Below are 26,944 nucleotides of genomic sequence, written 5' to 3'. Positions count from 1 at the left end.
AGTCCAGGGAGGGAGGAAGGGGCTCAGCTACAGCAGGGGGTGGGCTCTAGAGGACTTCCAGCAGCAGGCAGGGCAGGGGAGAGAGGGAGGGAAGGGCTCTCCAGAGCACAGGAGAGGAGAGCAGCCGCCACCTTCCTCCTCCTTCGCTGGGGCGGTTCTGAGTGGCCACCCACTGACCCCAAAGGGGAGGCGCCCCTCCCAGAGCTGACCAGCTTACACCCCTTCACCCAGGAAGCTTCCTGCCCTCCCTCGGCCCTCAGAGAAGCTGGGTGAGAACTGGCCAGGGCCCAGCCCATCAGATTCTGCCTCGCACCACCAGGTGCAGCATCCTCCGGTGCAGGAATGGGAAGGGGAAGGCCCACCCCCACTGCTGGGCTGACCAGGGGAAGGGCGCAAGCTGTGGAGACAAGAGCCAAAAAGGGAGATTTGCAGAGGCACAAGGGGCCACTAGGCTCCTAATTCCCATGGAAAGTCAACAGGAGTTAGGCACCAAACAGCAATGGGAGACTGTTACTCTGCCCTGAATTGCCCAGGTCTCCTGCTCACAGCTCCGACTCCACCCTCCAGAGCCTCCCTGGCCGTGCCGGGCTCTAGGATTTCCCAGCAAGGCAGGTATCATGCAGAAGGGGCATTGCTGGAGCTCCTGTCTCTAGATTTAAATCCCCCGCGGATTTCCCTATTACGATCTGAAAAATTAGCATGCCCCTTCCGGAAAAGGAGCCAATGTAGACGCAGCCTGGCTGCTTGAATTTCCGCAAGAACACTGATTTCTTACTGTCTGAAATCAGTGCTTCTTGCGGAAATACATGCTGCTCGCGTTTGGGCAAAAGTCCTTTTGCGCAAAGCTTTTGCGCAAAAGGGCCCATGTAAACAGCTCAGATTTGTTTTGCGCAAAAAAGCCCCGATCGTGAAAATGGCGATCGGGGCTTTTTTGCGCAAAAGCGCATCTAGATTGTCACGGATGCTTTTCCGTAAAAAGTGCTTTTGCAGAAAAACATCCGTGCCAATCTAGACACTCTTTTCTGAAAATGCTTTTAACGGAAAACTTTTCCGTTAAAATCATTTGCGGAAAATCATGCCAGTCTAGACGTAGCCTTAGTGTGGGTCGCTGTCCCATGTAATGGCACTTAGAGCACTTAAAGCCAGAGATAAGAACAAGGGAGCTCTACATCCTAAGCTGAGTGCCCACTGGCTTTCAGCACAAGCTGTAGAGGCTCCTACAATAAGCTCCATAGGTCCCAGGTTCAAATCTGCTGGTGGTGGCTACACAGAGTTTGGGAGGGGTATGGGAGGCAGTTGTGATCTGGGGTGGGGGAGGAGGCTGCAGAGGGTTTGAGTGGTGATGTGGGGCAGGGGATTTGAGTGCAGGGTGCAGGAAGGGTAGAAGAAGGGGTGCAGGGTCTGGGAGGGGCAGGCTCTGGTCAGGAGATACTTACCTAAGCAGCTTCCTGCCAGCATCACTCTTAAGGGAGCTTCTGTGCCTGTCAGCAGCCCCCAGCTGGCTGTTCCATGTGACACTTTGCCCAGCCAATGAGAACTGAGAAATTGTGCTACACTGTCCCTGCCCCCAGCACAGTCTCTCAGCTCCATTTGGCCAGTTTGCAGCCAATAGGAGCTGGGATATTTTGCTGGGGCAGAAGCAGTGTGCAAAGCCTCCCCACTGCAGAGCAGAGTCACAGGGAGCAGCCAGCCACTTTGAGCGGTGCTGCTCTAGGTGACGGGCAGATTGGCTGGGTTAAAGGCTTGGCAGGACCCACCCAGCCTGGGGACCGTATCTTGCTCACCCTTGCTCTAGTAATACACAAAGTCCCAGGATAATGACCACAGACACCAACACAAAGTTTTATCTGTACAAGTTTTATTAAAGCAGTACGTAAGGTTTCAATGACCCAAGCATGTTGAAATCCTACAAAGCCCTGCACAATAAGTATAACTGTAGTCACTCACATCCCCAAAATTATTTGAGAATCCAATGAACCTATCGCCAACTGATCGTCAGTGGAGGGATACTTCCTGCTGGGGCTTTTCCCATGGATGATCCCACTTTCACCAAATCAGGGAACCCTTTATATACTGTAATTCTAACTCTGCCTAGCAGCTTATGTGTATCCCCGAACAAGTCAGCTCTCCTTCCCTTATCTGTGCTTTCACATCCCTTGCATATTGGGACACCATATATTTCATAAGTTGTTTGTAGCTCCTCTTATTCTCATGGTATGTACCCTACAGCTAAGACAGATAATCCAGGATATTTCAACCAAGTGTCCTCAGACAACATGTTGTGGTCTATTGCACTCACTTATTGGCACATTTTTATAGTAATCTTGTGACCTTTGGGACACAGGGCTATTCCTAGGTTACCCACTCATGTCCATCAATCATTCTTAAGCCTATAACCTAGTGCAGCTAAGTAAACATCTTACAGGTCTTAGCCTATAGGCCTGACATTTCAGCCAGGCTACACTTATATACTGATACATACACATCACTGCTAAATATTTAATTCTATATGTCTATAATTCTAAAGTTAAATCTAATCAGCAGACATTGATTATATATGAAATAGCATATAAATTAACCATAACATAGCATAATGATAAATGGGTGATAATATGAACTAATTGACTTCATAAATGATATTGGGATTAATTAATGTGTCCTAAAATTCAGCATGAAACTATGTTGAGTCAGCCCAGTCTAAAAACCCAAGTGCTCTCATGAAGTTAAAAACAAATAATATTTCTTTTCATAGTATCATTCATAATTCATGTAAATTATTTCAAGACAGTTCACAGCAAATCAGAAGCTACACAGGAAAATGCAGTAGAATGACATTACCTAATTGCAGGTAGGCTATATCCACAGGTACGTTGTAGGACTGTGGCAGTTATGTGGAATTAGAACTAGGTGTGTATTTTAAAACTGGGAATGGGCAACAGGGGAGGGATCACTGGATGGTTTCCTGTTCTGTTCACTGCCTCTGGGGCACCTGGCACTGGCCACTGTCAGCTGACTGGACACTAGGCTATGTCTACACTACAGAGTTTTTGCTCAAAAACTTGCGGAGCGTCCACACTGCAAACGCGTTTTTGCATTAAGTAAACTTACATTAAATCAGAAGAAGAGAGGGGTTTTGCACAATAGTTACTCCTCTTTCTATGAGGAATAAGCCTTTTTGCGCAAGAGCTCTTGTGCAAAATGGTGTGTGTAGATGGGCAGCAGGGTCTTTTTGCGCAAAAAAACCCTATCGAAAAAAGCACAAGTGCCTTGGTGGCAATTCTGTTAATGGCAATCAGAGCTTTCTTGCGAGAGAGCAACCATGCAGTGTGGACACTCTCTTGCGCAAAAGCGCAGTGCTTTTCCGGTGCACTTCTGCAGTGTGGACGTGCTCTTGTTCAAGAAGTTTTTGCGGAAGATCTCTTCTACAAAAAGCTTCTTGTGCAAGAAGCCTGCAGTGTAGACATAACCTAAACTAGATGGATCTTTGGCCTGACCCAGCCTGGCCATTCTTAGGTTCTTATGTAGTCACATAGGAAATGTCTACACTACAGGCTTTTTGCACAAGAAGTTTTTGCGGAAGTTTTTATGGATGATCTCTTCTCGCATAAGTGCGCGTCTACACTGCAAGAGCTCATCGCAAAAGCGCTGTGCTTTTGCACAAGAGAGCAAACAGACTGCATGAACACTCTCAAAAGGAAACTCTGATTGCTATTTACAGAATGTCCATCAGGGCACCTGTGGTTTTTTTTATTGCCTCTTTTTGTGCAAAAAAACCCTCTTCCCTGTCCACACATGCCTTTTTGTGCAAGAGCTCTTGCACAAAAAGGAGTTATTCATTATAGAAAGAGGACTACCTAAAGTGGAAAAACCCCTCTGCTCTTTCAAATTTTTTTGCACAAAAATGCACTTGAGGTTAAAAATTGTTAAACTTCAATGTTTCATGAATTTTCAAATTATTGGCTGAAATACCACATCATGCATCTTTGTTATTCTCCAGTTCGCTAAATTTCAATCTTGAAGCTGAAACAGTATAATATGATATGAGTGGCCAGTCACAAGTTATGCATGCTGAATACTGAATACTAATAGGGTGAACAGCCAATGAGCTTAGAACTGTTCATCCAAACCGATCAATGAATAAACATGAATGGTTATTTTTATGAACAGTTCCTGATTTCTGTAAACAATTCCTGAACAGAAGTAAGATCTATATTTACCACAATACTGATTATGACAATATTTGCACAATGCATATACACACATCAACCCAAATTTATTCCAGCTCTTAGTTCAGAAGAGATCTAATAGCCGTAGTCAGGATCTTTAAAGGATCCAACATGCAATCTTAATAAAAACAAATGCTAAGAGCTATATTTGCTCATGCTTTGCATGCAGTAGGTGTAGGGTATGAAAGCATGCGGTTAACTATAAAGCTGATGCAAATACAAACTTCCATGCAGAAATAATTAGCAAATAAATGTGTTCCAAATACTGATTATCCTGTCAGGACTACTGAAAAACTGGAAAAATGGCAAGAAAATACAAAAATACAGAAAGTCAATCATTACTCAAACCCGTGTTTCAAAATTGAAAATGTCTTTGAGAATGATTTATAAATAGCTTCTGGGATAGTAACATCCTCGTCAGCCCTTTCTCTGAGTTCTCGCAGTTGTTCCCGGTAGCGGTTGTTTATTTCCTCTAAATCTTTGTCCAATATTTGTCGCAGGGCCTCCTTCTTTTCTGTCAAAGTTTTATCATAAGAGCCTCCCTTTAATTCTTCCTCTATTTTTTTACATTCCTTCTCATACTGAGATCTCACTTCTCCTGTTTTTCTTTTCATCTCTTCCTTATAAGCTTCTTTGAGCATCTTGATTTTTTCTTGACGTTCCTTCTGTGCATGTTCATACATCTCATTAGTATAATGAGAGCCTCCATTCTGCTGCACCATCTTATCGATTATTGCAATCAGCTCTGACACCTGGGCTTCCCGCTCCTGGCCTCTTGCTTTGTTGTTGAAAGCGCAGCATCGATTCCTGCACCTTTTTATCAATGTCTCAAGATCTTTGTCATTAAACTCTTTTATATAATCATGTAAAGGCATTCCTTCTATGTCCTCTTTTCTGGTGAACAGGAGGACCATGTGCTGTGCAGCTTTGTCCCCAAAAATGTCTTGTATTCGTTCAATTGTTTTTTTTTCTTCTTCAGTGAAACGACCCAGCTGCATCACCAGGACGATAGCATGGGGGCCTGGGGTGGAGAGTGCGACACAACGCCCGATTTCTTGCATAGTTTCCATTAAAGCGACTCGTGTGTCAAACAGACCAGGAGTATCAATGACAGCAATGTCCCTGCCCTTCCAATGCCCTTTCCTCTTAGTACATTTCACTACCAATGATTGTGCTGAGATTCTATACTCAAACACTTTCTCCCCAAGGATGCTGTTTCCTGTTGCACTTTTCCCAGCTCCCGTTTTGCCAACAAGAACAATCCGTAGTTCAGGTTTCTCGGTGCACTGGCCAGCAAATTGTGGGACTGTAGGAAGGACATTGGAAAGGTAATAGAGTAATAGTGTGTGAGTTTAGGGATTTTCTTTTCTGTAAATATAACTGTTGTGAGGTCTAAGTTAACTGTCATGGAAACTAGGGGTGTTTGCATATAGTGGTTTAAACAATTAACCAATAAGCATAGGTTTATTGGTTCATCCAAACAACTACATAACCCCTCCCCCCCGTCCCCCAGCTGCCTCTGGGCTTGCTGCAAACAGAGGAAGTTCTGTGGGATGCTGGAGCCGCCTCTGAAGGCAGGGAGCTTGGACCCCCTTCCCCAGACAGGGGCAGCTGCAGGGACTTGTGAACTAGCTCCACCTCCCCAGGACGGGGCTGGAGTGATTAGAATCACAGAGCTAGAAGAGACCTCAGAAAGTCATCAAGTCCAGCCCCCCTGCCCAAGGCAGGACCAATCCCAACTAAATCACTGAGGGGATAGCTCAGTGGTTTGGGCATTTGCCTGCTAAAACCCAGGGTTGTGAGTTCAATCCTTGTGGAGGCCATTTGGGGCAAATATTTGTCAGGGATGGTACTTGGTCCTGCTATGAAGGCAGGGGACTGGACTCAATGACCTTTCAAGGTCCCTTCCAGTTGTAGGAGATAGGCAATCTCCATTAATTTAACCCAGCCAGGGCTTTGTCAAGCTGAGACTTAAACACCTCTAGGGATGGAGATTCCATCTCTCTAGAGAACCCATCCCAGAGCTTCCCCACCCTGCTAGGGAAATAGTTTTTCCTAATCTCCAACCTGGACCTCTCCCACCACAACTTGAGACCTGCCTCCACTGAGAACAGCCTCTCTCCATCCTCTTTGGAACCTCCCTTCAGGAAGTTGAAGGCTGCTCTCAAATCCCCCCTCACTCTTCGCTTCTGCAGACTAAACAGACCCAAGTCTCTCAGCCTCTCCTTATAAGTCATATGCTCCAGCCCCCTAATAATTTTGGTTGCCCTCCACTGGACCCTATTCAATGAGTCCACATCCTTCCTGCATTTGGGGGCCCAGAACTGGACACAATACTCCAGATGTGGCTTCACCAGAGACGAATAAAGGGGAATAATCACTTCTCTGGATCTGATGGCAATGCTCCTACTAATATGCCATTAGCCTTCTTGGCTACAAGGGCACACTGTTGACTCATCTCCAGCTTCTCATCCACTGGAATCCCATGGTCTTTTTCTGCAGAACTGCTACTTAGCCAGTCGGTCCCCAGCCTGTAACAATGCTTGGGATTCTTCCATCCCAAGTGCAGGGCTCTACACTTGTCCTACATCGAATGCCAACATTAGCCTCCCTAGTTCAAACTAGGGGGCTAGTGTAGACATACCCAAAGATAATGGCTAAAGGCTCTTGAATGACATTTGCCAACTCCCTCAGTACCCTCGGATGCATTAAATCCCGGGCCCATGGATTTGTGTACGTTTAGCTTTTCTAAGTAGTTCCTAACCTGTTCTTTCCCCACCAAGGGCTATCCACCTTCATCCCATATTTGCGTCACCTAGTACATTTGTCTGGGAAGAGAGAAGCAAAGAAAGCACTGAGTACTTCAGCTTTTCCCATCCCTCCCTAGTCATCTGTTCAAGTTTCCACTTCTTGTAAGTTTCCTTTTTGTGCTTAAGTTCACCAAGGATTTCCCCTGTAAGCCAGTCCGGTCTCCTACCATGTTTGCCTCTCTTGCTACGCGTCGGGATGGTTTCTTTCTGTGCCTTCAGTAAGGCTTCTTGAAAATACTGCCAGCTGTCCTGGACTCCTTTCCCTTTCATGTTAATATCCCAGGGGATTCTGCCCATCAGGTTTCTGAGGGAGTCAAAGTCTGCTTTTCTGAAGTCCAAGGTGTGTGTTTTACTACTCTCCTTTCTTCCTTTGGTCAGGATCCTGAAATCTACCATCTCATGTTCACTGCTTCCCAGGTTGCCACCCGCCTCTACTTCCCCTATTAGTTCCTCCCTGTTTGTGAGCAGCAGGTCAAGCTGCGCACAGCCCCTGATCGGTTCCTTCAACACTTGTACCAAGAAGTTATCCCCAACATTCTCTAAAAACTTCCTGGATTGCCTGTGTACTGCCGTATTGGTCTCCCAACAGATGTCAGGGGATTAAAGTCCCACATGAGAACCAGGGCCTGTGATCTGGAAGCTTCTCTCAGTTGTCTGAAGAAAGCCTCGTCTACCTCATCCACCTGATCCAGTGACCTGTAGCAGACACCAATCAGAACATCACTGCTATTGTTTGCACCTCTAAACATAACCCATAGACTCGCAACTGGCCTTTCTCCCTCTATATACTAGAGCTCTGAGCAATCATAGTGCTCTCTTACATACAGTGCAACTCCTCCTCCTTATCTCCCCTGCCTGTTCTTCCTGAACAGTTTATACTCTTTCATGACAGTGCTCCAGTCATGCGAGTCATCCCACCAAGTCTCTGTTGTTCCAATCAAATCATAGTTCCTGCACTGAGCCAGAGCCTCTAATTCTTTCTGTTTGTTACCCAGGCAAGTATTTTAGTAACTGTATAATTGATTAAAATTTTCAGTGGCTACACGATTGCTAAAATAAACATTATCTAACATCCCTCAAGACATTGCATTTTGGAGTGGAGCAGCACAGTGAGTGGGTCTTGGTGGCCTCTGTTCAGATCTGAGTGAGCTCTAAGCCGACATCAGGGCTACGTTTACACTGGCACCCCTTTCCGGAAAAGGGATGCTAATGTAGACTTTGGAATAGGCAAATCCGCGGGGGATTTAAATATCCCCCGCGGCATTTGCATTTACATGGCTGCCGCTTTTTTCCGGCTTGGGGAAAAGCCAGAGAAAAGCGCCAGTCTAGACGTTATTCTCCGGAAAATAAAGCCTTTTCCGGAGGATTTCTTATTCCTACTTTCAAGTGTTTCACCAGCCTCACAGTTAGGAAGTTTTTCCTGATGTCCAGCCTGAACCTCCGGGTCACGTTATTGGATTTTAAGGGGAGAAGCCAGATCACCTCTGCATCCAGGGGAGGGGGAGTTGCCCTAAAGTCTGTACAAAGGGGGCCATGTGAGGTGTCAAATGAAAGCTTATGTCCTACTGATTGTATGTGTGCCACTCATGTACTTGTATGATATCTATGTAGAGTTATGAATATGGACTCTAGACTGCCTGTTGGAAAGAACAATTATTCAGCCGATGACTATGCTAATTAACAGTGCCCCGAGGACAATGAGTCTCAGAGAGGCCAATACACACCTGAGGAATGCATCTGGGAACATGCAAATCAGCCAGGGGAAAATGGCTGCTGGCATATGAAACAGGGACAGGTCACTCAACTGTGTTACCTGCTCCATTTGAAAGATACCAGGGATGGATATAAAGTGCCATGAGGCAGACTCCATCTCGTCTCCAATACTGCTACTGATCCCAGATGCAGCCTTTTGAGGGACAGAGAGCTGGGAAGAATTGCTGACCCATTCTGACATAGGATGTACACCAGAGACATCTCTGCAAGATGGTGATTCGATGCATGTAATGTATTCTCAACAACTTTATTCTCATGCTTTTCTTTCTTTCTTTCATTAATAAACCATTAGATTTTAAATTCTAAAGGATTGGCCAAGCATAATCTTGTGGGTAGAGGCATAACGAGGGTGTTATGCACCCAGGGGCAAAGGAAAAATTTTTACCCCCCCACATCCCTGCTGTCACTGCCACACTCCCCTCTGCCACCTCCCCACTGCCACCGCCATGCACCAGGGGTGATAGGTCCAAAGCACTCATGTAACATTGGACCACTGCTGTGTACTCACCTCGAGTGGAGCACCCTCGGGGACACTACTCAATGAAGAAAAGCGAGTTACTCACCCCGTGCAGTAACGTCTGTTCTTCGAGATGTGTGTCCCCATAGGTACTCCACGTCCCACCATCCTCCCTGCTTCAGAGCTTCTATTTATATCTTTCAGGTGCTTCCGGTTGGGAGGAAACTGGCAGGACCGGACCACGCTCAGATGAAAGGCGCGAAGGGGAGCAGTCCGGTAGGGGGGCTACTGCTAATGAAAATTCCTCCGGTTTGCAGTGCTGGGACGAGCCCAGCACCTCAAGTGGAGCACCCATGGGGACACACATCTCGAAGAACAGACGTTACTGCACAGGGTGAGTAACTCTCTTTTTTGTTGCAGATTTTCCATCTCCCAGTCATAGCAGAGACTTGGGATTAATGTGGCTTTCTCAACTAAAAGTCTTACACATGTTTGGATGTTGTGATTGTGAACACCCGGAGAGGCAATCTGCTCAAGGCAAGATTGGCCTTGAATCTTGACATCTATGGCTTCAGTTGAATGGCTTGTGTGAAATTTGGAAGAGCCGATCAGAGAGACCTCTCTGCTTTACTTAATGGTAGAATCTCACGGCAGCCTGAAGGAGAAAGTCCTCAGGCAGACAGAAAGCCTCGCTTGCCGGGTATCCTCAGCCTTAGGCTATTTATTGCTTCAAGTACCTTTGAGAAAGTGAGGGTGATTCTTGTGTTGTGTGTTAGTTTTATTTAAAAAAATTTCAGTGTGTTATTTTAATAGGTAAATTAATCTCTTAGGGTATGTCTACACTACCCCCCTAGTTTGAACTAAGGGGGTAATGTATGCATACCGAACTTGCTAATGAAGCCCGGGATTTGAATTTCCCGGGCTTCATTAGCATAAAGCCGGCGCCGCCATTTTTAAAAGCCGGCTAGTGCGAACCCCGTGTCGCGCGGCTACACGCGGCATGGACTAGATAGTTCGGATTAGGCTTCTGAACTATCTAGTCCGTGCCGCGTGTAGCCGCGCGGCACGGGGTTTGCACTAGCTGGCTTTTAAAAATGGCGGCGCCGGCTTTATGCTAATGAAGCCCGGGAAATTCAAATCCCGGGCTTCATTAGCAAGTTCGGTATGCATACATTACCCCCTTAGTTCAAACTAGGGGGGTAGTGTAGACATACCCTTACATTCTTAAGTCTCATGTAGTTTTTCACTGTGCGATAATGTGAAAAACAATTAGGTTAACTAAGTAAGTAAATGAGCAGTTAGGAAGCATTACAGATTGCTTACAATAAATGTATTAGGTATCTTGTTAGTCTTTAAAGTGCTACATGACTTTTTTTTCTTTTTATTTTACCAAGATCAGACTAACACGGCTACCCCTCTATTACAATAAATTTGATATGCTCAAAATCTTTTTTACTTTTTCTTCATTAAAGCAATGTGTTACTCATTTGCTGTAACAGTGGTTTTAAATGCTTGAATGAAATATAGTGATGAAATTCATATTTAGGTTGTATAACATTAATTTCTCTTGTGTTTTATAAAATTTACATATTTAAGAATTTGACATTTTTAATGTAAAAGACATGAACCTAATGAAAATGGGATATGAACAAATTAAAGAGACAAAAATATGTAGCAGAATGTAAACCACAACACTTGATAATTTATAAGTCTATAGTTAGTAAAATAAGTACAGTAGACTTCCGATAATCCGGAACCTATGGGACCTAGGCGGTGCCGGATTATCAGATATGCCGAACTATCAGGAGGTATTATAAGATGGTTATATATATACTGTATACATTATATACTGTATATAAAGTGTTCTTATCCCTTTTTACTGTACATACTGTATACAGTATACTGTAATGTTTTAGTTTTTTTAAGCCTTTTTTACCCTTTTTGCTCAGTTCAGCTGCTGCCGTTGTTACCTTGTGACTCATTTTTTGCCACAGCTCGCTCACTAGGCTCTTGCCATTTTGATGCCGGACTATCAGGAATGCCGGACTATTGGATGACGGACTATTGGAGTTTTACTGTAATTCATTAAACAATAAATATCCTAAGAGGCAGATTATTTACAGTGGTGTAGTGAGGAAGGCTGGAGGAGGGGAAGTGGCCCCTGGGTGCCACACTAGTGAGGTGCCAGAATAGTCCCCCTACACTCCCACTGTCATCCCTCTGCTCGCCTGTTCCTCCCCTGCCCACCACCACTGGCTGGAGCTACCTCCTTCCCCACCTTTCTGCCCCCAGCCCGACCCCCTCCACATCTGCCAGAGGGTTAGTGCTTGTGGGACTCAGCCCCAAACTGGATGGGGTTGGGTAAGACGCGATACAAGCTCCCCACACTCCTCCCAGGGTCGGGCTCAGCTGTGGGCCAGGTTCGGGGCCCCACCATTTGGTGGTGGGGGAGGGTGCCAATTTTGCCTTTGCCCCCGGGCTCATAACACCCTCGCTACGGCTCTGGAACCCACTTCCCAGGGCTCATTGTTATTGGATCTGGCTTCCCTCCCCTCTCCAACCCTTGCAACTGCCCAGAGGTGTCACCTTCCGCCTTATCCATTACCACCTCACTCGCCCCACAGGGACAGTCTCTGCCTCACTTGTCCTAGGGACTGTTCTACCAAGACGTAATTCAAAGTTTCCATGTAAAAGGACTCAGTACAAAGCTAAAAACTTCAATGAGAGAATGATGAATACAGAGACGTGTCTACATCTGCTGCAGGGAAACACCTCTGCCTGCCTCCAGCCCTCTCCCCCAGAGTCTACAGCCCCACTGCAAAGTGGGGGAGGGGAAGAAAGGGGCTGAAGCCCATCAACGGGACTGAAGCAGTCATGAGCAAGCCATGCCCGGGAGCCATTCTCCTGTCCATTGCTGGTGCTGTGTTGCTTCAGGCACGCTGAAATGCAGTCACCTCTAGGGTGGGCTGGACAGCTGTTTAACACCTGCACAAGGTTTCAGGCAGGGGGCAGTGCAGGCTGCCTTTCTGCTGAGCCCCCGTCAGAACTACTGTGACCCCCTGGCTTAGGAAAAGAATAAACAGGAGGATTGGAAATTAACCCTCCCAATCTCACGTCCTCTAGGCAGGGACTAAGCCATCTACATTAGGTCCCAGCTAGAGTATCATGTGCAGTTCTGGGTGCCACATTTCAGGAAACATGTAGTGAAACTGGAGAAAGTCCAGAGAAGAGCAACACAAATGATGAAAGGTCTAGAGAACATGAGATATGAGGCAAGGCTGAAGGAATTGGCCTTGTTTAGCTTGGAAAAGAGAAGACTGAAAAGGGACATGAGAGCATCTTTCAAGTACCTAGAAGGGTGTCATAAGGAGGAGGAAGAAAAATTATTCTCCTTGGCCTCTGAGGATAGAACAAGAAGCAATGGGCTTAAACTGCAGCAAGGGAGGTTTAGGTTGGACATTAGGAAAAACTTCCTACCTGTCAGGGTGGTTATACACTGGAATAAATTGCCTAGGGAGGGATTGTGGAATCTCCATCACTGGAGATATTTAAGAGCAGGTTAGACAGACACCTGTCAGGGATAAGCTAGGGTAACTCAATTTTGGAAGCCCCAGGTAGGTGCTGGTGCCCCCTAGAAGGGACAGATCCCCAGAGCCCATCCATACCTCCGTGAGCCAGCCTGTGCCCCCAGCCCTGGGACTGAACCAGAGCCAGCGCCCCCTAGAGAGGCCCTGTAGCCTCCAGTGCACCAGTGGGATTTTGGTGCCAGGCCCCTTCCTCAAATGGATCCCTTGAACTGGGGGTCAGGTCAGGCCCTGTTCTCTCCCGCACTGTGGGGTCCAGGGGCCGGGCCCTGTGGTACCTCTAGGCAAGTGTTGTGGCACGAGGAAAGTGAATTGGTTAGGTCCGAAGCATTCTCCCCACAGGGCTCAGTAAGCCTGGGGGTGGGGCTGAGCAGATGGGAGAAGCGGGGGCAGGGGGTGGCTGCTGGGTTTGTTTCTGCCCCTTGCTGTCATTAGTTGGGCTGCAGCGTAGGCTGGCGGGCAGCTCCCAGGACTGTCTCCTTTGAGCAGGGGTGGCTTGATCGCAGCACGAGCTAGCCAGGGCATGATTGCTGAAGCCCCCCACCCCGCGGTTGTTCCCCACATTAGTCAGATGGCAGCAAGGCGGGTTATGCTGGGCTGTGCTGCAGTCACATCTTCACTACCCCTGTAGACAGCCCCTGAACCACTGGAAAGTGAGCTGCTAGTCCAGTCTGGTGTGTGACCTCAGGCATGTCACAGTCTCCACTGTGCCTCAGTTTCCCCAGCTGTAAAATGGGAACACTGCTGGCCTCCTTGGGAAAGCCCTCTGAGTGCTACCAATGGGGAGCTCAAGCACTTGGACCTGTAATCCCGCACCCTGCTGTTGTTGCCCCAATGGCACTAGCCTTGCCTTAGTCATGTGGGCTTGGTACTGTTCCAGTGGGTGGATGGCGCCATCGGTTGCTTGACAGCGCTTTGTGTCCGTATGAAATCAAGTGAGGTGGTCCAGTGACAGGCGGGTGAGTGGCTGAAAGTCAGTGGGCAGGGAACCGAGTGCCAGGTGCTGAGTCACTGGCAAATTCAGCATACGGGGAAGGGAGCTGCCCACACCTCAGCCCCCAGCACTTGCGGGCGGAGTTCACAAATGACAAAGCTCTTCTCACTTCTCCACCATCCAATCCATCACTTTCCTGCGGGTCCTTAGCACAGGCTGTCCTTTGCCTTGGCTGGGCACTGCTCTGGGGTGGGCCCAGCTCTCCAAGCCCAGAACCACAGAAGTGACCAAAAAGTGGGGCTGGGGAGCTCAAGCACCTGGACCTGTGATCCCCCACCCTGCTGTTGTTGCCCCAAGGCCCCACCCACACACTGTTCCTCCCTCCCAAAATGCTCCTGAGCTACCTCTTCCTCCCAAGACCCATCCCCACCCCCACTTGTGCTCTCCCCCTGCCATTGCCTGACCTTACATGCCTCTGGGGCCCCAACCCCTGCTCCTTGCCACCTGGCCCTGGCCAGCCTGACCATGGGCTGCCACTGGAGACTGGCAGGTTTTCTACCAGCTGGTGCCAGAGCCAGGCATCCCTAGCACCTCCAACAACCAAATGCCCCTCCCTCAGAGCTAAGCAACTCCAGCCCTCCCATTCCCCTCCTTCAGAGCCAGGCACTGGAGGAACCAGTCCGGTAAGTTCATCTTACCAGCTGCCAGCTGCCTCTGCTCCCAGTGTGTTCCAGGGGCAGCACGTGGCCCAGCTGCCAGCTCACTGACCTGAGCATCACATGGGCCTGTGAGACATGCGCTACGCTCCCACCCCGGCCTGGCACCCCCCTAGCCCAAGGCTGACTGGGGCACAGGGAGAGCTGGGGTATCAGAGGGGTTTTGCTCATGAGGCTTCCTGCTGGCTGGATTGGCAGCTGAAGCGCTTGGTGTGGCTGATGTGTGGCCTATTTGAGAAAGGTCTCCTGTCAGGGGCTGTAAGTCGTCCTGGTTTTGAGCAATTCACCCTGAGTGGACGCTGTCAGCTGTGTCCAGACCCAGCCCTGACTGTTACATTCCCTTGCTGCAGTTTAAGCTTCTTCTCTTATCCTCAGAGGCCAAGGAGAACAATATTGGTCCCTCCTACTTCTGAAACTCTTTTAGATACCTGAAAACTACTATCATGTCCCCTCTCAGTCCTCTCCTTTCCAAACTTGCAGGAGGAATAATGTTAGTTCGAATTAGGAGCTTTAATTCAAACTACCTAGTCTGTGCTGTGTGTAGCCGCGGGCAGTTAGTCTGGACGAAGGGGCATTTAAAAATGGCGGCGCCCGGGAACATGAAAATGAAGCCCAGGATATTTAAATCCCGGGCTTCATTTGCAAGTTCGAATGCCTACATTAGCCACCCTAGTTCGAACTAGGGTGGCTAGTGTAGACATACCCTTAATTACTTGCTCCATTACTTCCCTGGCACTGAAGTTAAACTAACTGGTCTGTAGTTTCCTGGGTTGTTCTTATTTCCCTTTTTATAAATGGGCACTAGATTTGCCCTTTTCCAGTCCTCTGGAATCTCTCCCAACTTCCATGATTTTTCAAAGATTATAGAAGAGGTATCTGAGCCTTTAGCTATTAGCTCCTTGAGTATTCTAGGATGCATTTTATGAGGCCCTGGTGACTTGCAGACACCTAACTTTTCTAAGTGATTTTTAACTTGTTCTTTTTTAAATTTTATCTTCTAAACTTACCCCCTTCCCACTAACATTCACTATGTTAGGCATTCCTACATCAGGCTTCTCGGTGAAGACCGAAACAAAGAAGTCATTAAGCATCTCTGCCATTTCCAAGTTTCCTGTCATTGTTTCTACCTCCTCACTGAGCAGTGGGCCTACCTTGTCTTTGGTCTTCCTCTTGCTTCTAATATAATTGTGAAAAGTGTTCTCATTTCCCTTTATGTCTGTATCTAGTTTGAACTGATTTTGTGCCTTTTCCTTTCTAATCTTGTCCCTGCATACCTGTATAGTTTGCCTATATTAATCCTCTGTAATTTATCCTACTTTCCACTTATGTGACTCCTTTTTTATTTTTTAGATCATGCAAGATCTCCTGGTTGATCCAAGGTGGTCTTTTGCCATATTTTCTATCTTTCCTACACGGCGGAATAGTTATCAGTCCATGAAAGGACCGGCGGTGGCACTAGGAGGGGTTCTGGAGTGCAGTGGGACTCTGGAAACAGGAAACCAGCACTGGGGGTAGTGGTCTGGTAGTTCTTCTGGCCTCCTGGCCACCATCCTTGCTAGCCCTTAGTCACCAGACACTGGTCAGCATTCCTCCTATCTATTACTAGAGATCAATAAACATGTGGACAAAGGGGATCCAGTGGCTATAGCGAACTTAGATTTCCAGAAAGCCTTTGACAAGGTCCCTCACCAAAGGCTCTTACGTAAATTAAATTGTCATGGGAAAAGAGGGAAGATCATTATGTAAGCGGGGGAATGATCCCGCTATTGTGGGGAACTTTCCTGGCTTCTATACACCCCGGTGAAATGAACCAGCGAAAGGATCTGAGTCCCCGCTCCCACTTCCTTTACCCCACGGCTCCCTGATCCTGAGGGCTCCCCCTCCACTCTCCTGAGTAGCAGAGCCCTTGAAACCCCAACAAGGCAGGGCCCAGGTTTCCTGGGGCTTAATCCCTGACCTTGTAGTCACTAGGGGCAGGAGTTAGGGTGTCCCCACTCCGAGGTGCTCTCTTTACACTGCAGGCCTTCTTGGCCCAGTGATCACTTCATAAGGTTCAAAGCAAATACAATTTATTAAACATCAACTGATTAAAGAGAAAAGAATAAGACAAAATGAGAATGGTTAAATGGGAACACACAGCCCTGCTCTGTAGCACAGGGACATCAAAACAGCAGTTTGCAGAGTGTAAGGACAATTCACAGTATCTTTCTTAGAGGCCCTGGATATGCTGCAGGGGGGGCTACAGGCTGGACACGCTAGCTCTGGCAGTGACCACACAGTCTCAAGCTCGAAGTGGCCAGACCCCTCTCCCAGTCCAGAGCCTTTCCCCACACTTTGCTGGTCCCAGGTGCTCACCACATCCAGCTGCAGGCTGTGCTGCTTGGCCAGTTCCAGCTCCTTGTGTTGCTTCTCTGTCCCTTTTGGCTTTCTGAGCACTGCCAGTCTGCTGCTCAACACAGGGTCTGCACTCCCTGTGCTGTGTATGCCTGGCTCTGCTGCTGCAAAAACTGCCCCTCAGCACAGCTTGCTCCTCTTAGCAGTGTCTCAGCTCTCTGTTCCTTTTTCAGGACTTCTGCACACAGCTTGCACTGCTCTTTTCAGCTCTCTTGTCTTTGCAGGACCTCTTCTGCACACAGCTTGTTTGTTCAGAGAGAGAGAGAGAGCCAGAACAATCCCACCTCACAGGGAGGACGGGGCCTGGCTTCTCCCCTTCCTCACTGGCCTGTCCAACCTGTCAATCAGGCTGAGCTGGAGAGTTGGCTGCTTTCCATTGTCTCTGGGGTCAGTCAGTCTCATGAACTCTTCCCCTTCAGATACAGTGAGCTGGCAAACCAAAAACTCCCACAGAGTTTTAGTGAGGGGTAACAGTCCCCTTACACTTTCATGGGCTAAGAACTGGTCTGGAATGGCTGCCATGTAAGGAGAGGTAAATAATACTAGGACTTTTCAACTTAGAAAAGAGGAGGCTGGGGAAGGGGGGGGGGGCGGAGAGAGGATATGACAGAGGTGTGGAAAAAGTGAATAAGGAAACATTATTTACTTGATCCCATAATATAAGAACTAGAGTCTACCAAATGAAATGAATAGGCAGCAGGTTTAAAACAAAGAAAAGGGAGTTTTTGTTCACTCAGTGCACACACAGTCAACCCCTGGAACTCAATGCCAGAGGATGTGGTGAAGACCAGGACTTTAACAAGGTTCCAAAAAGATCTAGATAGATTCATGGAGGTTAGGTTCATCAATGGCTATTAGCCAGGGTGGGTAGAGATGGTGTCTCTAGCCTGTGTCTGGAAATGGGTGACAGGGGAGGGATCACTTGATAATTATGTTTTGTTCCCTCCCTCTGAGCATCTGGCATTGGCCACTGTCGATAGACAGGATAGTGGGCTAAAGGTAAATAAAATTAAGTTAAATAAGGACAAATGCAAAGTACCCCACTTAGGAAGGAACAATCAGTCTCAGACATACAGAATGGGAAGCGACTGTCTAGGAAGGAGACCTGTGGAAAGGAATGTAGGGGTTATAGTGAACCACAAGCTAAATATGAGTCAACAGTATGACGCTGTTGCAAAAAAAAACAAACATGCTTCTGGGATGCTGTGACGTAGTGGGGGTACTTGCTGGGCTGTGGTGACCCCTGCTGTCTGGAGCAAGACCCAGCAGGGAAAACCTCACTAGGCAGAGGTAATGCCAAACTTGTTGAACCAGTGGCCAGACACCCCCCATGGAGAGGAACAAAGGAAGGTGGAATGCTGCCCTGACTGGGGGGCAGGGCTGGTGGAGGGTTAGTTAGTTCCTGGCTGGAAGGCAGGGAATAAGGAGCTGGGGAGGGGGCTGGGACTCCCCTATCTCAAGGGGGGGCACTGAGGCCTCTTAGCCCCAGTTCCTGTAACCAGATTACATCTGTGCTGTGCTGTGCTGTGCTGTGCTGGAGGAGCAATAAACCACCCTCAATTCCACTGGCTGGTGCAGTCTGTTTGTGCCATTTCGGGGTGCAGGAGACGGGGAACCCCCAACGCACCGTCACAGATGCATAAACAGGGGTGTTGTGAGCAAGACACGAGAAGTCATTCTTCCGCTCTACTCTGCGCTGGTTAGGCCTCACTTGGAGTACTGGATCCAGTTCTGGGCACCGCATTTCAAAAAAAATCTGGAGAAATTGGAGAGGTTCCAGAGAAGAGCAACAAGAATGATTAAAAGTCTAGAGAACATGAGCCATGAAGGACGACTGAAAGAACTGGGTTTGTTTAGTTTAGAAAAGAGAAGACTGAGGGGGGACATGATAGCCGTTTTCAGGTATCTAAAAGGGTGTCAGAAGGAGGAGGGAGAAAAATTGTTCTCTTTGGCCTCTGAGGATAGGACAAGAAGCAATGGGCTTAAACTGCAGCAAGGGAGGTTTAGGTTGGACATTAGGAAAAACTTCCTGCCTGTCAGTGTGGTAAATACTGGAATAATTTGCCTAGGGAGGTTATGGAATCTCCATCTCTGGAAATGTTTAAGAGCAGGTTGGATAGACATCTATCAGATATAGTCTAGACAGTACTGGGTCCTGCCATGAGGGCAGGGGACTGTACTCAATGACCTTTTGACATCCCTTCCAGTTCTAGTGTTCTATGATTCTGTGGACCATTGGTCTCACCCAGCATGGCCATTCTCATGTTCTCTTGGGTGAAAGAAGTCAGCAGTCTAGACATAGCCTAAGTAAGCATGAAAGGGACAAAAATGTCTCTGTTTTTGGAGAACCATCTCTCTGCACTTCTAACATATGAATCCCTTTTGTAGGTGAAGTGGAGGCTGTGACACTTAGTCAGAAAGAATATTATAAGATTTGGGAATGGTACAGGAAAGGGCAACAAAAATGATTAGAGGTAGGGAACAGTTTCAATATAAGGAGAGATTAAAGAAACTTGGACTGGTCAGTTTGGAGAAGAGATGACTAAGGGAGGAAATACTAAAGGAAAAAGCGAGTAAAGAAATGTTGTTTATTTCTTTACATAGCACTAGGACAAGAGATCACCAAGTGAAATTAATATGTAAGGGTATGTCTACACTACAGCGCTAATTCGAACTAAGCTAATTCGAACTAACGCGTCTAGAACTAAAAACTAGTTCAAATTAGCGTTTTGCTAATTCGAACTAGCAAGTCCACACTGAGTGGACCCTGAACAGGGCTTAAGGATGGCCGGAAGCAGTGCCGGCAGGGCATCAGAGAAGAACTTAGAGCGTGGAGATGCTGTCTCAGGCTAGCCAAGGGCTGCGCTTAAAGGGTCCCGAACCCCACCCCGGACAGACAGTTTTCAGGGGTGCCCCGCTTGCAAAGCAGTCCTGGCTTGGATTGCCCGGAGTACCCACACCGGGCACATCACACCACTCGGTCATCAGCCCGGCTGCACTTGCCGCAGGCTGCCATCTGGGGAGAGGGGACAATCGGGGGGCTGCAGGAGAGCTTCCACCCCCAGAAGCCCGCAGACCCAGCCCAGTCCTCCCCATCGGGGGCTCGTACCCCATTCCTCCCTCACCTCCTTCCACTTACCCTTCCCTAGCCCCCCTTCTTATTGATGTACAAAATAAAGATAACGTTTCTTCCAACATTGACTCTGTCTTTAGTGAACAAAACTGGGGGAGACTGGGAAAAGGAGGTGGGAGAGGGGAAGAGAAAGGCTGGGAGAGGGGAGGGCAACTAACATGATCAGGGGTTGGGAACAGGTCCCAGATGAAGAGAGGCTACAGAGACTGGGACTGTTCAGCTTAGAAAAGAGGAGATGGAGCGGGGACAGGATAGAGGTCTCTAAAAGCAGGGGTTGGGTGGAGAGGGTGCATTCATAAAAGTTCTTCATGAGTTCCCATAAAGAAGGACTAGAGGACACCAAAGGAAAGGAATGGGTAGCAGGCTTCAAACTAGTAAGAGAAAGTTGTTCTTCTTCACAAAGCAAATAGTTATCCTGTGGAACTCCTTGCTGCAGGAGGCTGTGAAGGCTACAACTAGAACAGAGTTTAAAGGGAAGTGAGATCAAGTCATGGAGGTTGGGTCCATGGAGTGGTATTAGCCAGGGGGTAGGAGTGGTGTCCCTACCCAAAGTTTGTGGAAGGCTGGAGAGGGATGGCACGAGACAGATGGCTTGGTCACTGTCTTCGGTCCATCCCCTCCAGGGTCCCTACGGTTGACCGCTGTCGGCAGACAGGCTACTGGGCTAGATGGACCTTTGGTCTGACCCAGGACGGCCATTGTAAGCTCAGGGCTCAGGGTCGGGGGTCTCAGTGGACCCCCTTGATTTTCATGCACACCTGCTCCTGGGTGGCCAGGCTGGCAGCTCTCCTGCCCTAGACGGCCACTTTCCTGTGCCTAGTGCGGACATCGTGGACAAGGTCCACGATGTCCGCACTAGCCCAGGAAGGTGCCCGCCTCTTGCGGTCCAGGGCAAGCTCCCGGGAGCCGCCAGCCTGGTCCCGGGAAGAGGGGGTGGGCTGGGGGACATCGGGTGGGTGGCTCTGTGCCGTGCCAGGTGTAGGGTCTGCTGGCTGGGTGCTGGCAGGCTTGCACCTGGCACGGGCACCGTAGCCAGCCCGTGGCCCTTTAAGGGGTCTGGGGCCGGGAGGGGGGCATAGAGTTTCCCTGGTGTTGGCCAGAGTGGCCACCAGGGAAAGCTGGGGAGGGCTAGCCTCCCACTAGTTCGAATTAAGGGGCTACACACCCCTTAATTCGAACTAGTAAGTTCGAACTAGGCTTAATCCTCGTAAAATGAGGTTTTCCTAGTTCGAACTAAGCGCTCCGCTAGTTCGATTCAAATTCGAACTAGCGGAGCACTAGTGTAGCGCCTATGAATGTTAGTTCGAACTAACGTCTGTTAGTTCGAACTAACATTGTAGTGTAGACATACCCTAACACGGTTAAATGAAAAGGGGAAATATTTCTTCACACAGCCCAGTCAACCCAGGGAACCTACTGCCAGGGAATATTGTGAAGGCCAGAAACAATTAGAGAAGTTCTCAGAGGACAGATCCATGAATGGCTATTAGCCAAGATGATGAGAGAGGCAACCCCAAGTTGTGTGTGTCCCTAACCTTTCTGCAGAAGCTGAGGGCAAACACTGGGATGGATCACTCTACGATTCCCAGATCGGTTTGTTCCCTTTTAGGCACCTGGCACTGGCCAGATGGAAGTCAAGGATGTTGGGTTACTGACTCCATATGGCCTTTCTTATGTTGAACCTCTCTTGGACATGGGCCTGGATCACTGGTCATCTAAGCCACCGAGTCCATGCACAGGAACCAGCTTAGGTGTTTCCCTGGAAGCTAGGATGTCTTTGTAATTTCATTCATTATCTGTATGGAAGCTGAGCCCACATTATACACCCAGATGATTTAGATTCATTCCCTTGGTAAGGAATCTCTTACCTGATCGAGTAGCTCCAGGCACAAGAGGCCTGTAGGGGAAGGAAGAACATGCTGGTTTATATCAATATTTACCTTTCTTTATTGTTGAGATCCAGCTCTCCTCACTCGGGTCACTCACAGCCCCGTCCGCACACACGGCCGACACCCGGAATCTGTAGGGCGCCCCAGGCCTCAGTCCATCAATGGTGCAGGACTCGGTTCTCTGTCCCGTCCTTCGCTCCAGCCATTTGGCTTCTCCAGCCTCCTCTCTGTATTGCACCTTGTACTCGCTTACACTGACTCCATCTCCAATGACACGTGGACTCTCCCAGGTCAGGGTGATGGCAGATGATTCTACAGTCGCTGCTGCAGGTTTCCCAGGGGGGCTGGTTGGAAGTGTCTTCACCGTGTCGCTCACGTCGCTGCTCTCGCTGAGCCCTGGTTTGCTCACGGCCGCGTATCGGAACTGGTACTGGGTGTTTGGACGGAGCCTTGTGACTGTGAGTGTCTCTTGTGTGTTACTGACATTCACAGCCACCCAGTTCTCCTGCCCGACAAGTCTGTACTCTGCCCGGTAGCCGCATATCTCAGCCCTGCCATAGGCTGCTGGTTTCAGCGTGAGCTGCACATGGTCATGTCTGACTCCACCAATCAGGAGAGGAAGAGGCTTTGATGGAGGCTGGAAGTTGGTGCTGAGCAGCTCTCTGTTTTCATACAGGTAAATGGAAGCACCTGGATTGGCCTTGTCTGGAACAGAGGCCACAATGAACCCATTAGATTCATTGATATGGGCAAAATCCAAGAAGAAATTTACAGACTCTTGTGCTCTTCGGTGACTCTCTTTGTCCTCGAACCAGTGACTGGATTTGGGGGTTTCACATGCAGAACTGGCTGATGCTGGCTCATGGGTTTTCTCTGCATGTGAGGTCTGCAGCCAGGCCTCTAAAGCGGATAAATATGGCTCCTCCTCATGTAAGGAAGTAAATGTGAAGGAGATGATGTACTTATGCATAGAGTTCGACAGTAGCTGCTGGAGCTCAGTGGCGGAGGAGGCAACATCCACGCCACTTAGAAGAGTGAGGTACGAGTCCACTAACTTCATCTCCTGCACCTTTTTATCTAGATGTTCACTGAGTCGCTGAGCACTGAACGGGGATCGCTCTTTGCTGCTTAGCACGTCCAGCAGGGCCCCTTCCTCTGCTCCCCCGCCGCGGACAGAGGGTACGATTTCTGCCAGCTGCTGCTGGACCGTCTGTCTGTACCGATGACACAGAGCGTGGAACCGCTGGACTTTCCTCTGGAGTTCCGGGAAGGTTGTGGCCGGTTTGTCCATTGCCATGTCATTGCAGCGCATGTCTAGTTCTGTGAGGTGCTCCAGGGCAGCGTGGACACTGGGAATCAGCCCTACACTGACCTCACGTATCAGCTGAGGGCCGCTGGAATCTTGCCTGACCAGCGGGTACAGCCAGACTGTCACTGGAACGGCCTCCTCCCCGTTGTCTCCCAGCTCCTTGGGGAGGGCAGAATAAATGTTTATGGCTTCTTGGTAAGTAGCCGGCTTGTTCTCAAGCCCAAAGTCACCGTAGAACGTGCAAGTGATTTTTTCAGTGTTTTCTATTTCCTTAGTGTCCATTTTGGGTTCTCCGTCTTCTGAAATCTTGGGGATCTTTTTTACCAAAACTTTCATCTGTCCCTGTATCTCCTCCACACTCTCACACGAAGAAGCTTCCCGATCGAACACGAAGAAAGCCTGAGCCCCGTACAGCACAGCCGTGACCACGTGGGTTGCTTTGCCTTGGTCCAACACAGCAGGATAAGGGGCTTGCTGCCCTACATGGCTCATCGTCAGCTGCTCAGACCTTGTTGTCATTTTGTACTGGAGAGTGACTCGGGCCTGACGCCGGGATCGCCTGGTGTCCCTCAGATACTCAGCAGAGCCCTTCACTTCAACCATCCCGCACAGGAAACTGGTCTGCAGCCATTCACCCACCTGGAGTGCAGAGGCCTTAGCTGCAATCGTGTCCGAGTCAATAACCTGAAATTCAGCCTTGTCCTCTTTCTTTATGTTCACGTCCTTTCTAAGAGCCGCCCTGTCCATCAGCATGAGGCCTGCAAAATTCCAGACATATAGTGACTAATCAAGAAGCTTGGAAATCTTTTGCGAGTGTAACATGGACAGGGAGATCCAAATCTGGGACCTCTGGTGCTTAGTGTATGAGCTTCTTCCACTACTGCCTTCTCAGACTCTTTGGCCTGCAACCCACCTCCCACAATACAAACCTTTCCATGAATCATCAGCCAACCACGCATGACACAGAATGCCTTCACTTATAGCTAAATACCATAGATACCAAATTATTTATATTAGGGTACAGGAGCTATTATGTAAGGGGGCATACGTAACCAATAAAAAAGGAAATATTATTAATCCAAAATTAAAATAATTAAATGGATAAAGAGATAAAGGGTATGTCTATACTACCCTCTTTGTTCGAAATAGGAGGGTAATGTAGGCACACCGCACTTGCAAATGAAGCCCGGGATTTTAATTTCCTGGGCTTCATTTGCATAAGCGGGGCTCTGCCATTTTTAAAACCCCGCTCGTTCGAACCCTGTGCCGCGTGGCTACACGGGGCACGAACTAGGTAGTTTGAACTAGGTTTCCTATTCCGAGGTGTACCGGTAGTTCGGAATAGGAATCCTAGTTACTCCTCATTTCATAATAACTAAATTTGATTTAATAACTCCCAATATAACAGAATTGAGCTAGTATGTCCCCACTATGAGGAGCCTTGAAATGAGTCCGAGGCAGGCTCTGTTAATGTGGATACTCTACCTCGACGTAGAGCCTCAGGAAGTGCTGAGGAGAAATTGGTTTGAATTACTCTGGGGAGTCGTTATTTTGAAATAGTGGCACCGGAGCATCCACATGACCCGCTGTTTCTAAATAACTATTTAGAAATAAGCATTATTCCTTGACGAAAGCAGGAGTAAATATTTCAAAATAATGGGCTTGGTAGTGGAGCTGATCTGCTGATATGATACTAGTATTATCTGCCCCATTGTGACGGTAGATGCATACTCAGGATGGTCTGGCAAGGAGGCAAAAGCAGATCTGGCTGCCATCCTGGCTAATAGCCATTGATGGACTTAACCTGCATGAATGTATCTAGTTCTTTTTTAAAACCCGTTATAGTCCTAGCCTTCACAGTCCTAGGCAAGGAGTTCCATGGGTTGACTGTGCACTGTGTGAAGAAGAACTTAGAACATAAGAACATAAGAATGGCCGTACTGGGTCAGACCAAAGGTCCATCTAGCCCAGTATCCTGTCTGCTGACAGTGGCCAGCACCAGGTACCTCAGAGAGGGTTGACCGAAGACAATGATCAAGCGATTTGTCTCCTGCCATCCCTCTCCAGCCTCTGACAAACAGAGGCCAAGGACACCATTTTATCCCTTGGCTAATAGCCTTTTATGGACCTAACCTCCATGAATTTATCCAGCTTCTCTTTAAACTCTATTATAGTTCTAGCCTTCACCGCCTCCTCTGGCAAGGAGTTCCACAGGTTGACAACACGCTGTGTGAAGAAGAACTTCCTTTTATTAGTTTTAAACCTGCTACCCATTAATTTCATTTGGTGTCCTCTAGTTCTTCTATTATGGGAACTAATAAATAACTTTTCTTTATCAGCCCTCTCCACACCACTCATGATTTTATAGACCTCTATCATATCCCCCCTCAGTCTCCTCTTTTCTAAACTGAAAAGTCCCAGTTTCTTTAGCCTCTCCTCATATGGGACCCGTTCCAAACCCCTAATCATTTTAGTTGCCCTTTTCTGAACCCTTTCCAAGGCCAAAATATCTTTTTTGAGGTGAGGAGACCACATCTGTACACAGTATTCAGGATGTGGGCGTACCATAGTTTTATACAGGGGCAGTAAAATATTCTGGGTCTTATTTTCTATCCCTTTCCTAATAATTCCTAGCATCCTATTTGCCTTTTTGACCGCCGCTGCACTCTGTGTGGAAGTTTTCAGAGAACTGTCCACGGTAACTCCAAGATCCCTTTCCTGATTTGTCGTAGCCAAATTAGCCCCCATCATACTGTACGTATAGTTGGGGTTATTTTTCCCGATGTGCATTACTTTACACTTATCCACATTAAATTTCATTTGCCATTTTGTTGCCCAATCACTCAGTTTGGTGAGATCTTCTTGGAGTCCCTCACAGTCTGCTTCTGTCTTGACTATCCTAAGCAGTTTGGTATCATCTGCAAACTTTACCACCTCACTGCTTACCCCTTTCTCCAGATCATTTATGAATAAGTTGAAAAGGATTGGTCCCAGGACTGACCTTTGGGGGACACCACTAGTTACCCCTCTCCAATCTGAAAATTTACCATTTATTCCTACCCTTTGTTTCCTGTCTTTTAGCCAGTTCTCAATCCAAGAAAGGACCTTCCCTCTTATCCCATGGCCATGGAATTTACACAAGAGCCTTTGGTGAGGGACCTTGTCAAAGGCTTTCTGAAAATCCAAGTATACTATATCTACTGGATTCCCTTTGTCCGCATGTTTGTTAACCCCTTCCAAGAACTCTAATAGATTAGTAAGGCAGGATTTCCCTTTACAGAAACCATGTTGACTTTTGTCCAACAAATTATGTTCTTCTACATGATTCACAATTTTATTCTTTACTATTGTTTCGACTAATTTGCCCGGTACTGAAGTTAGACTTACCGGTCTGTAATTGCCAGGATCGCCTCTAGAGCCCTTTTTAAATAAACTTCCTTTTATTTGTTTTAAATCTGCTGTCCATTAATTTCATTTGGTGATCCCTAGTTCTTATAATATGGAAACAAGTAAATAACTTTTCCTTATTTACTTTCTCCACACTACTCATGATTTTATAGACCTCTATCATATCCCCCCTTAGTATCCTCTTTTCCAAGCTGAAAAGTCTTTGTCTCTTTAATCTCTCCTCATATGGGACCTGTTCCAAACCCCCTAATCATTTTAGTTACCCTTCTCTGAACCTTTTCTAATGCCAGTATATCTTTTTTGAGATGAGG

The 26,944-nt window shown here is 47.8% G+C and overlaps 1 protein-coding gene across 2 annotated transcripts in view; it reads right to left on the bottom strand.

The window, feature by feature from the left end:
• Window positions 1-1,083: 1,083 nt before the first annotated feature.
• The window catches only part of LOC149525474 (uncharacterized), a 58,119-nt gene continuing 32,258 nt past the window's right edge, over window positions 1,084-26,944 (bottom strand). For both annotated transcript variants that reach the window (XM_089775940.1, XM_089775941.1), the window contains exons 5-6: window positions 21,968-23,983; window positions 1,084-5,532 (exon numbers count right to left, since the gene is read on the bottom strand). In XM_089775940.1, coding sequence (XP_089632066.1) covers window positions 4,565-5,532; window positions 21,968-23,983 — 2,984 coding nt within the window. In that variant the 3' untranslated portion in view covers window positions 1,084-4,564. The remainder of the gene's footprint in view (window positions 5,533-21,967; window positions 23,984-26,944) is intronic.

Source organism: Pelodiscus sinensis, chromosome 2 (assembly GCF_052426305.1).
Source record: "Pelodiscus sinensis isolate ZL-2025 chromosome 2, ASM5242630v1, whole genome shotgun sequence".
In the NCBI taxonomy this organism is placed as follows: Eukaryota; Metazoa; Chordata; order Testudines; family Trionychidae; genus Pelodiscus; species Pelodiscus sinensis.
The sequence above is the reverse complement of the archived record's forward strand: the minus strand, read 5'-3'. Positions and strand labels throughout refer to the sequence as shown.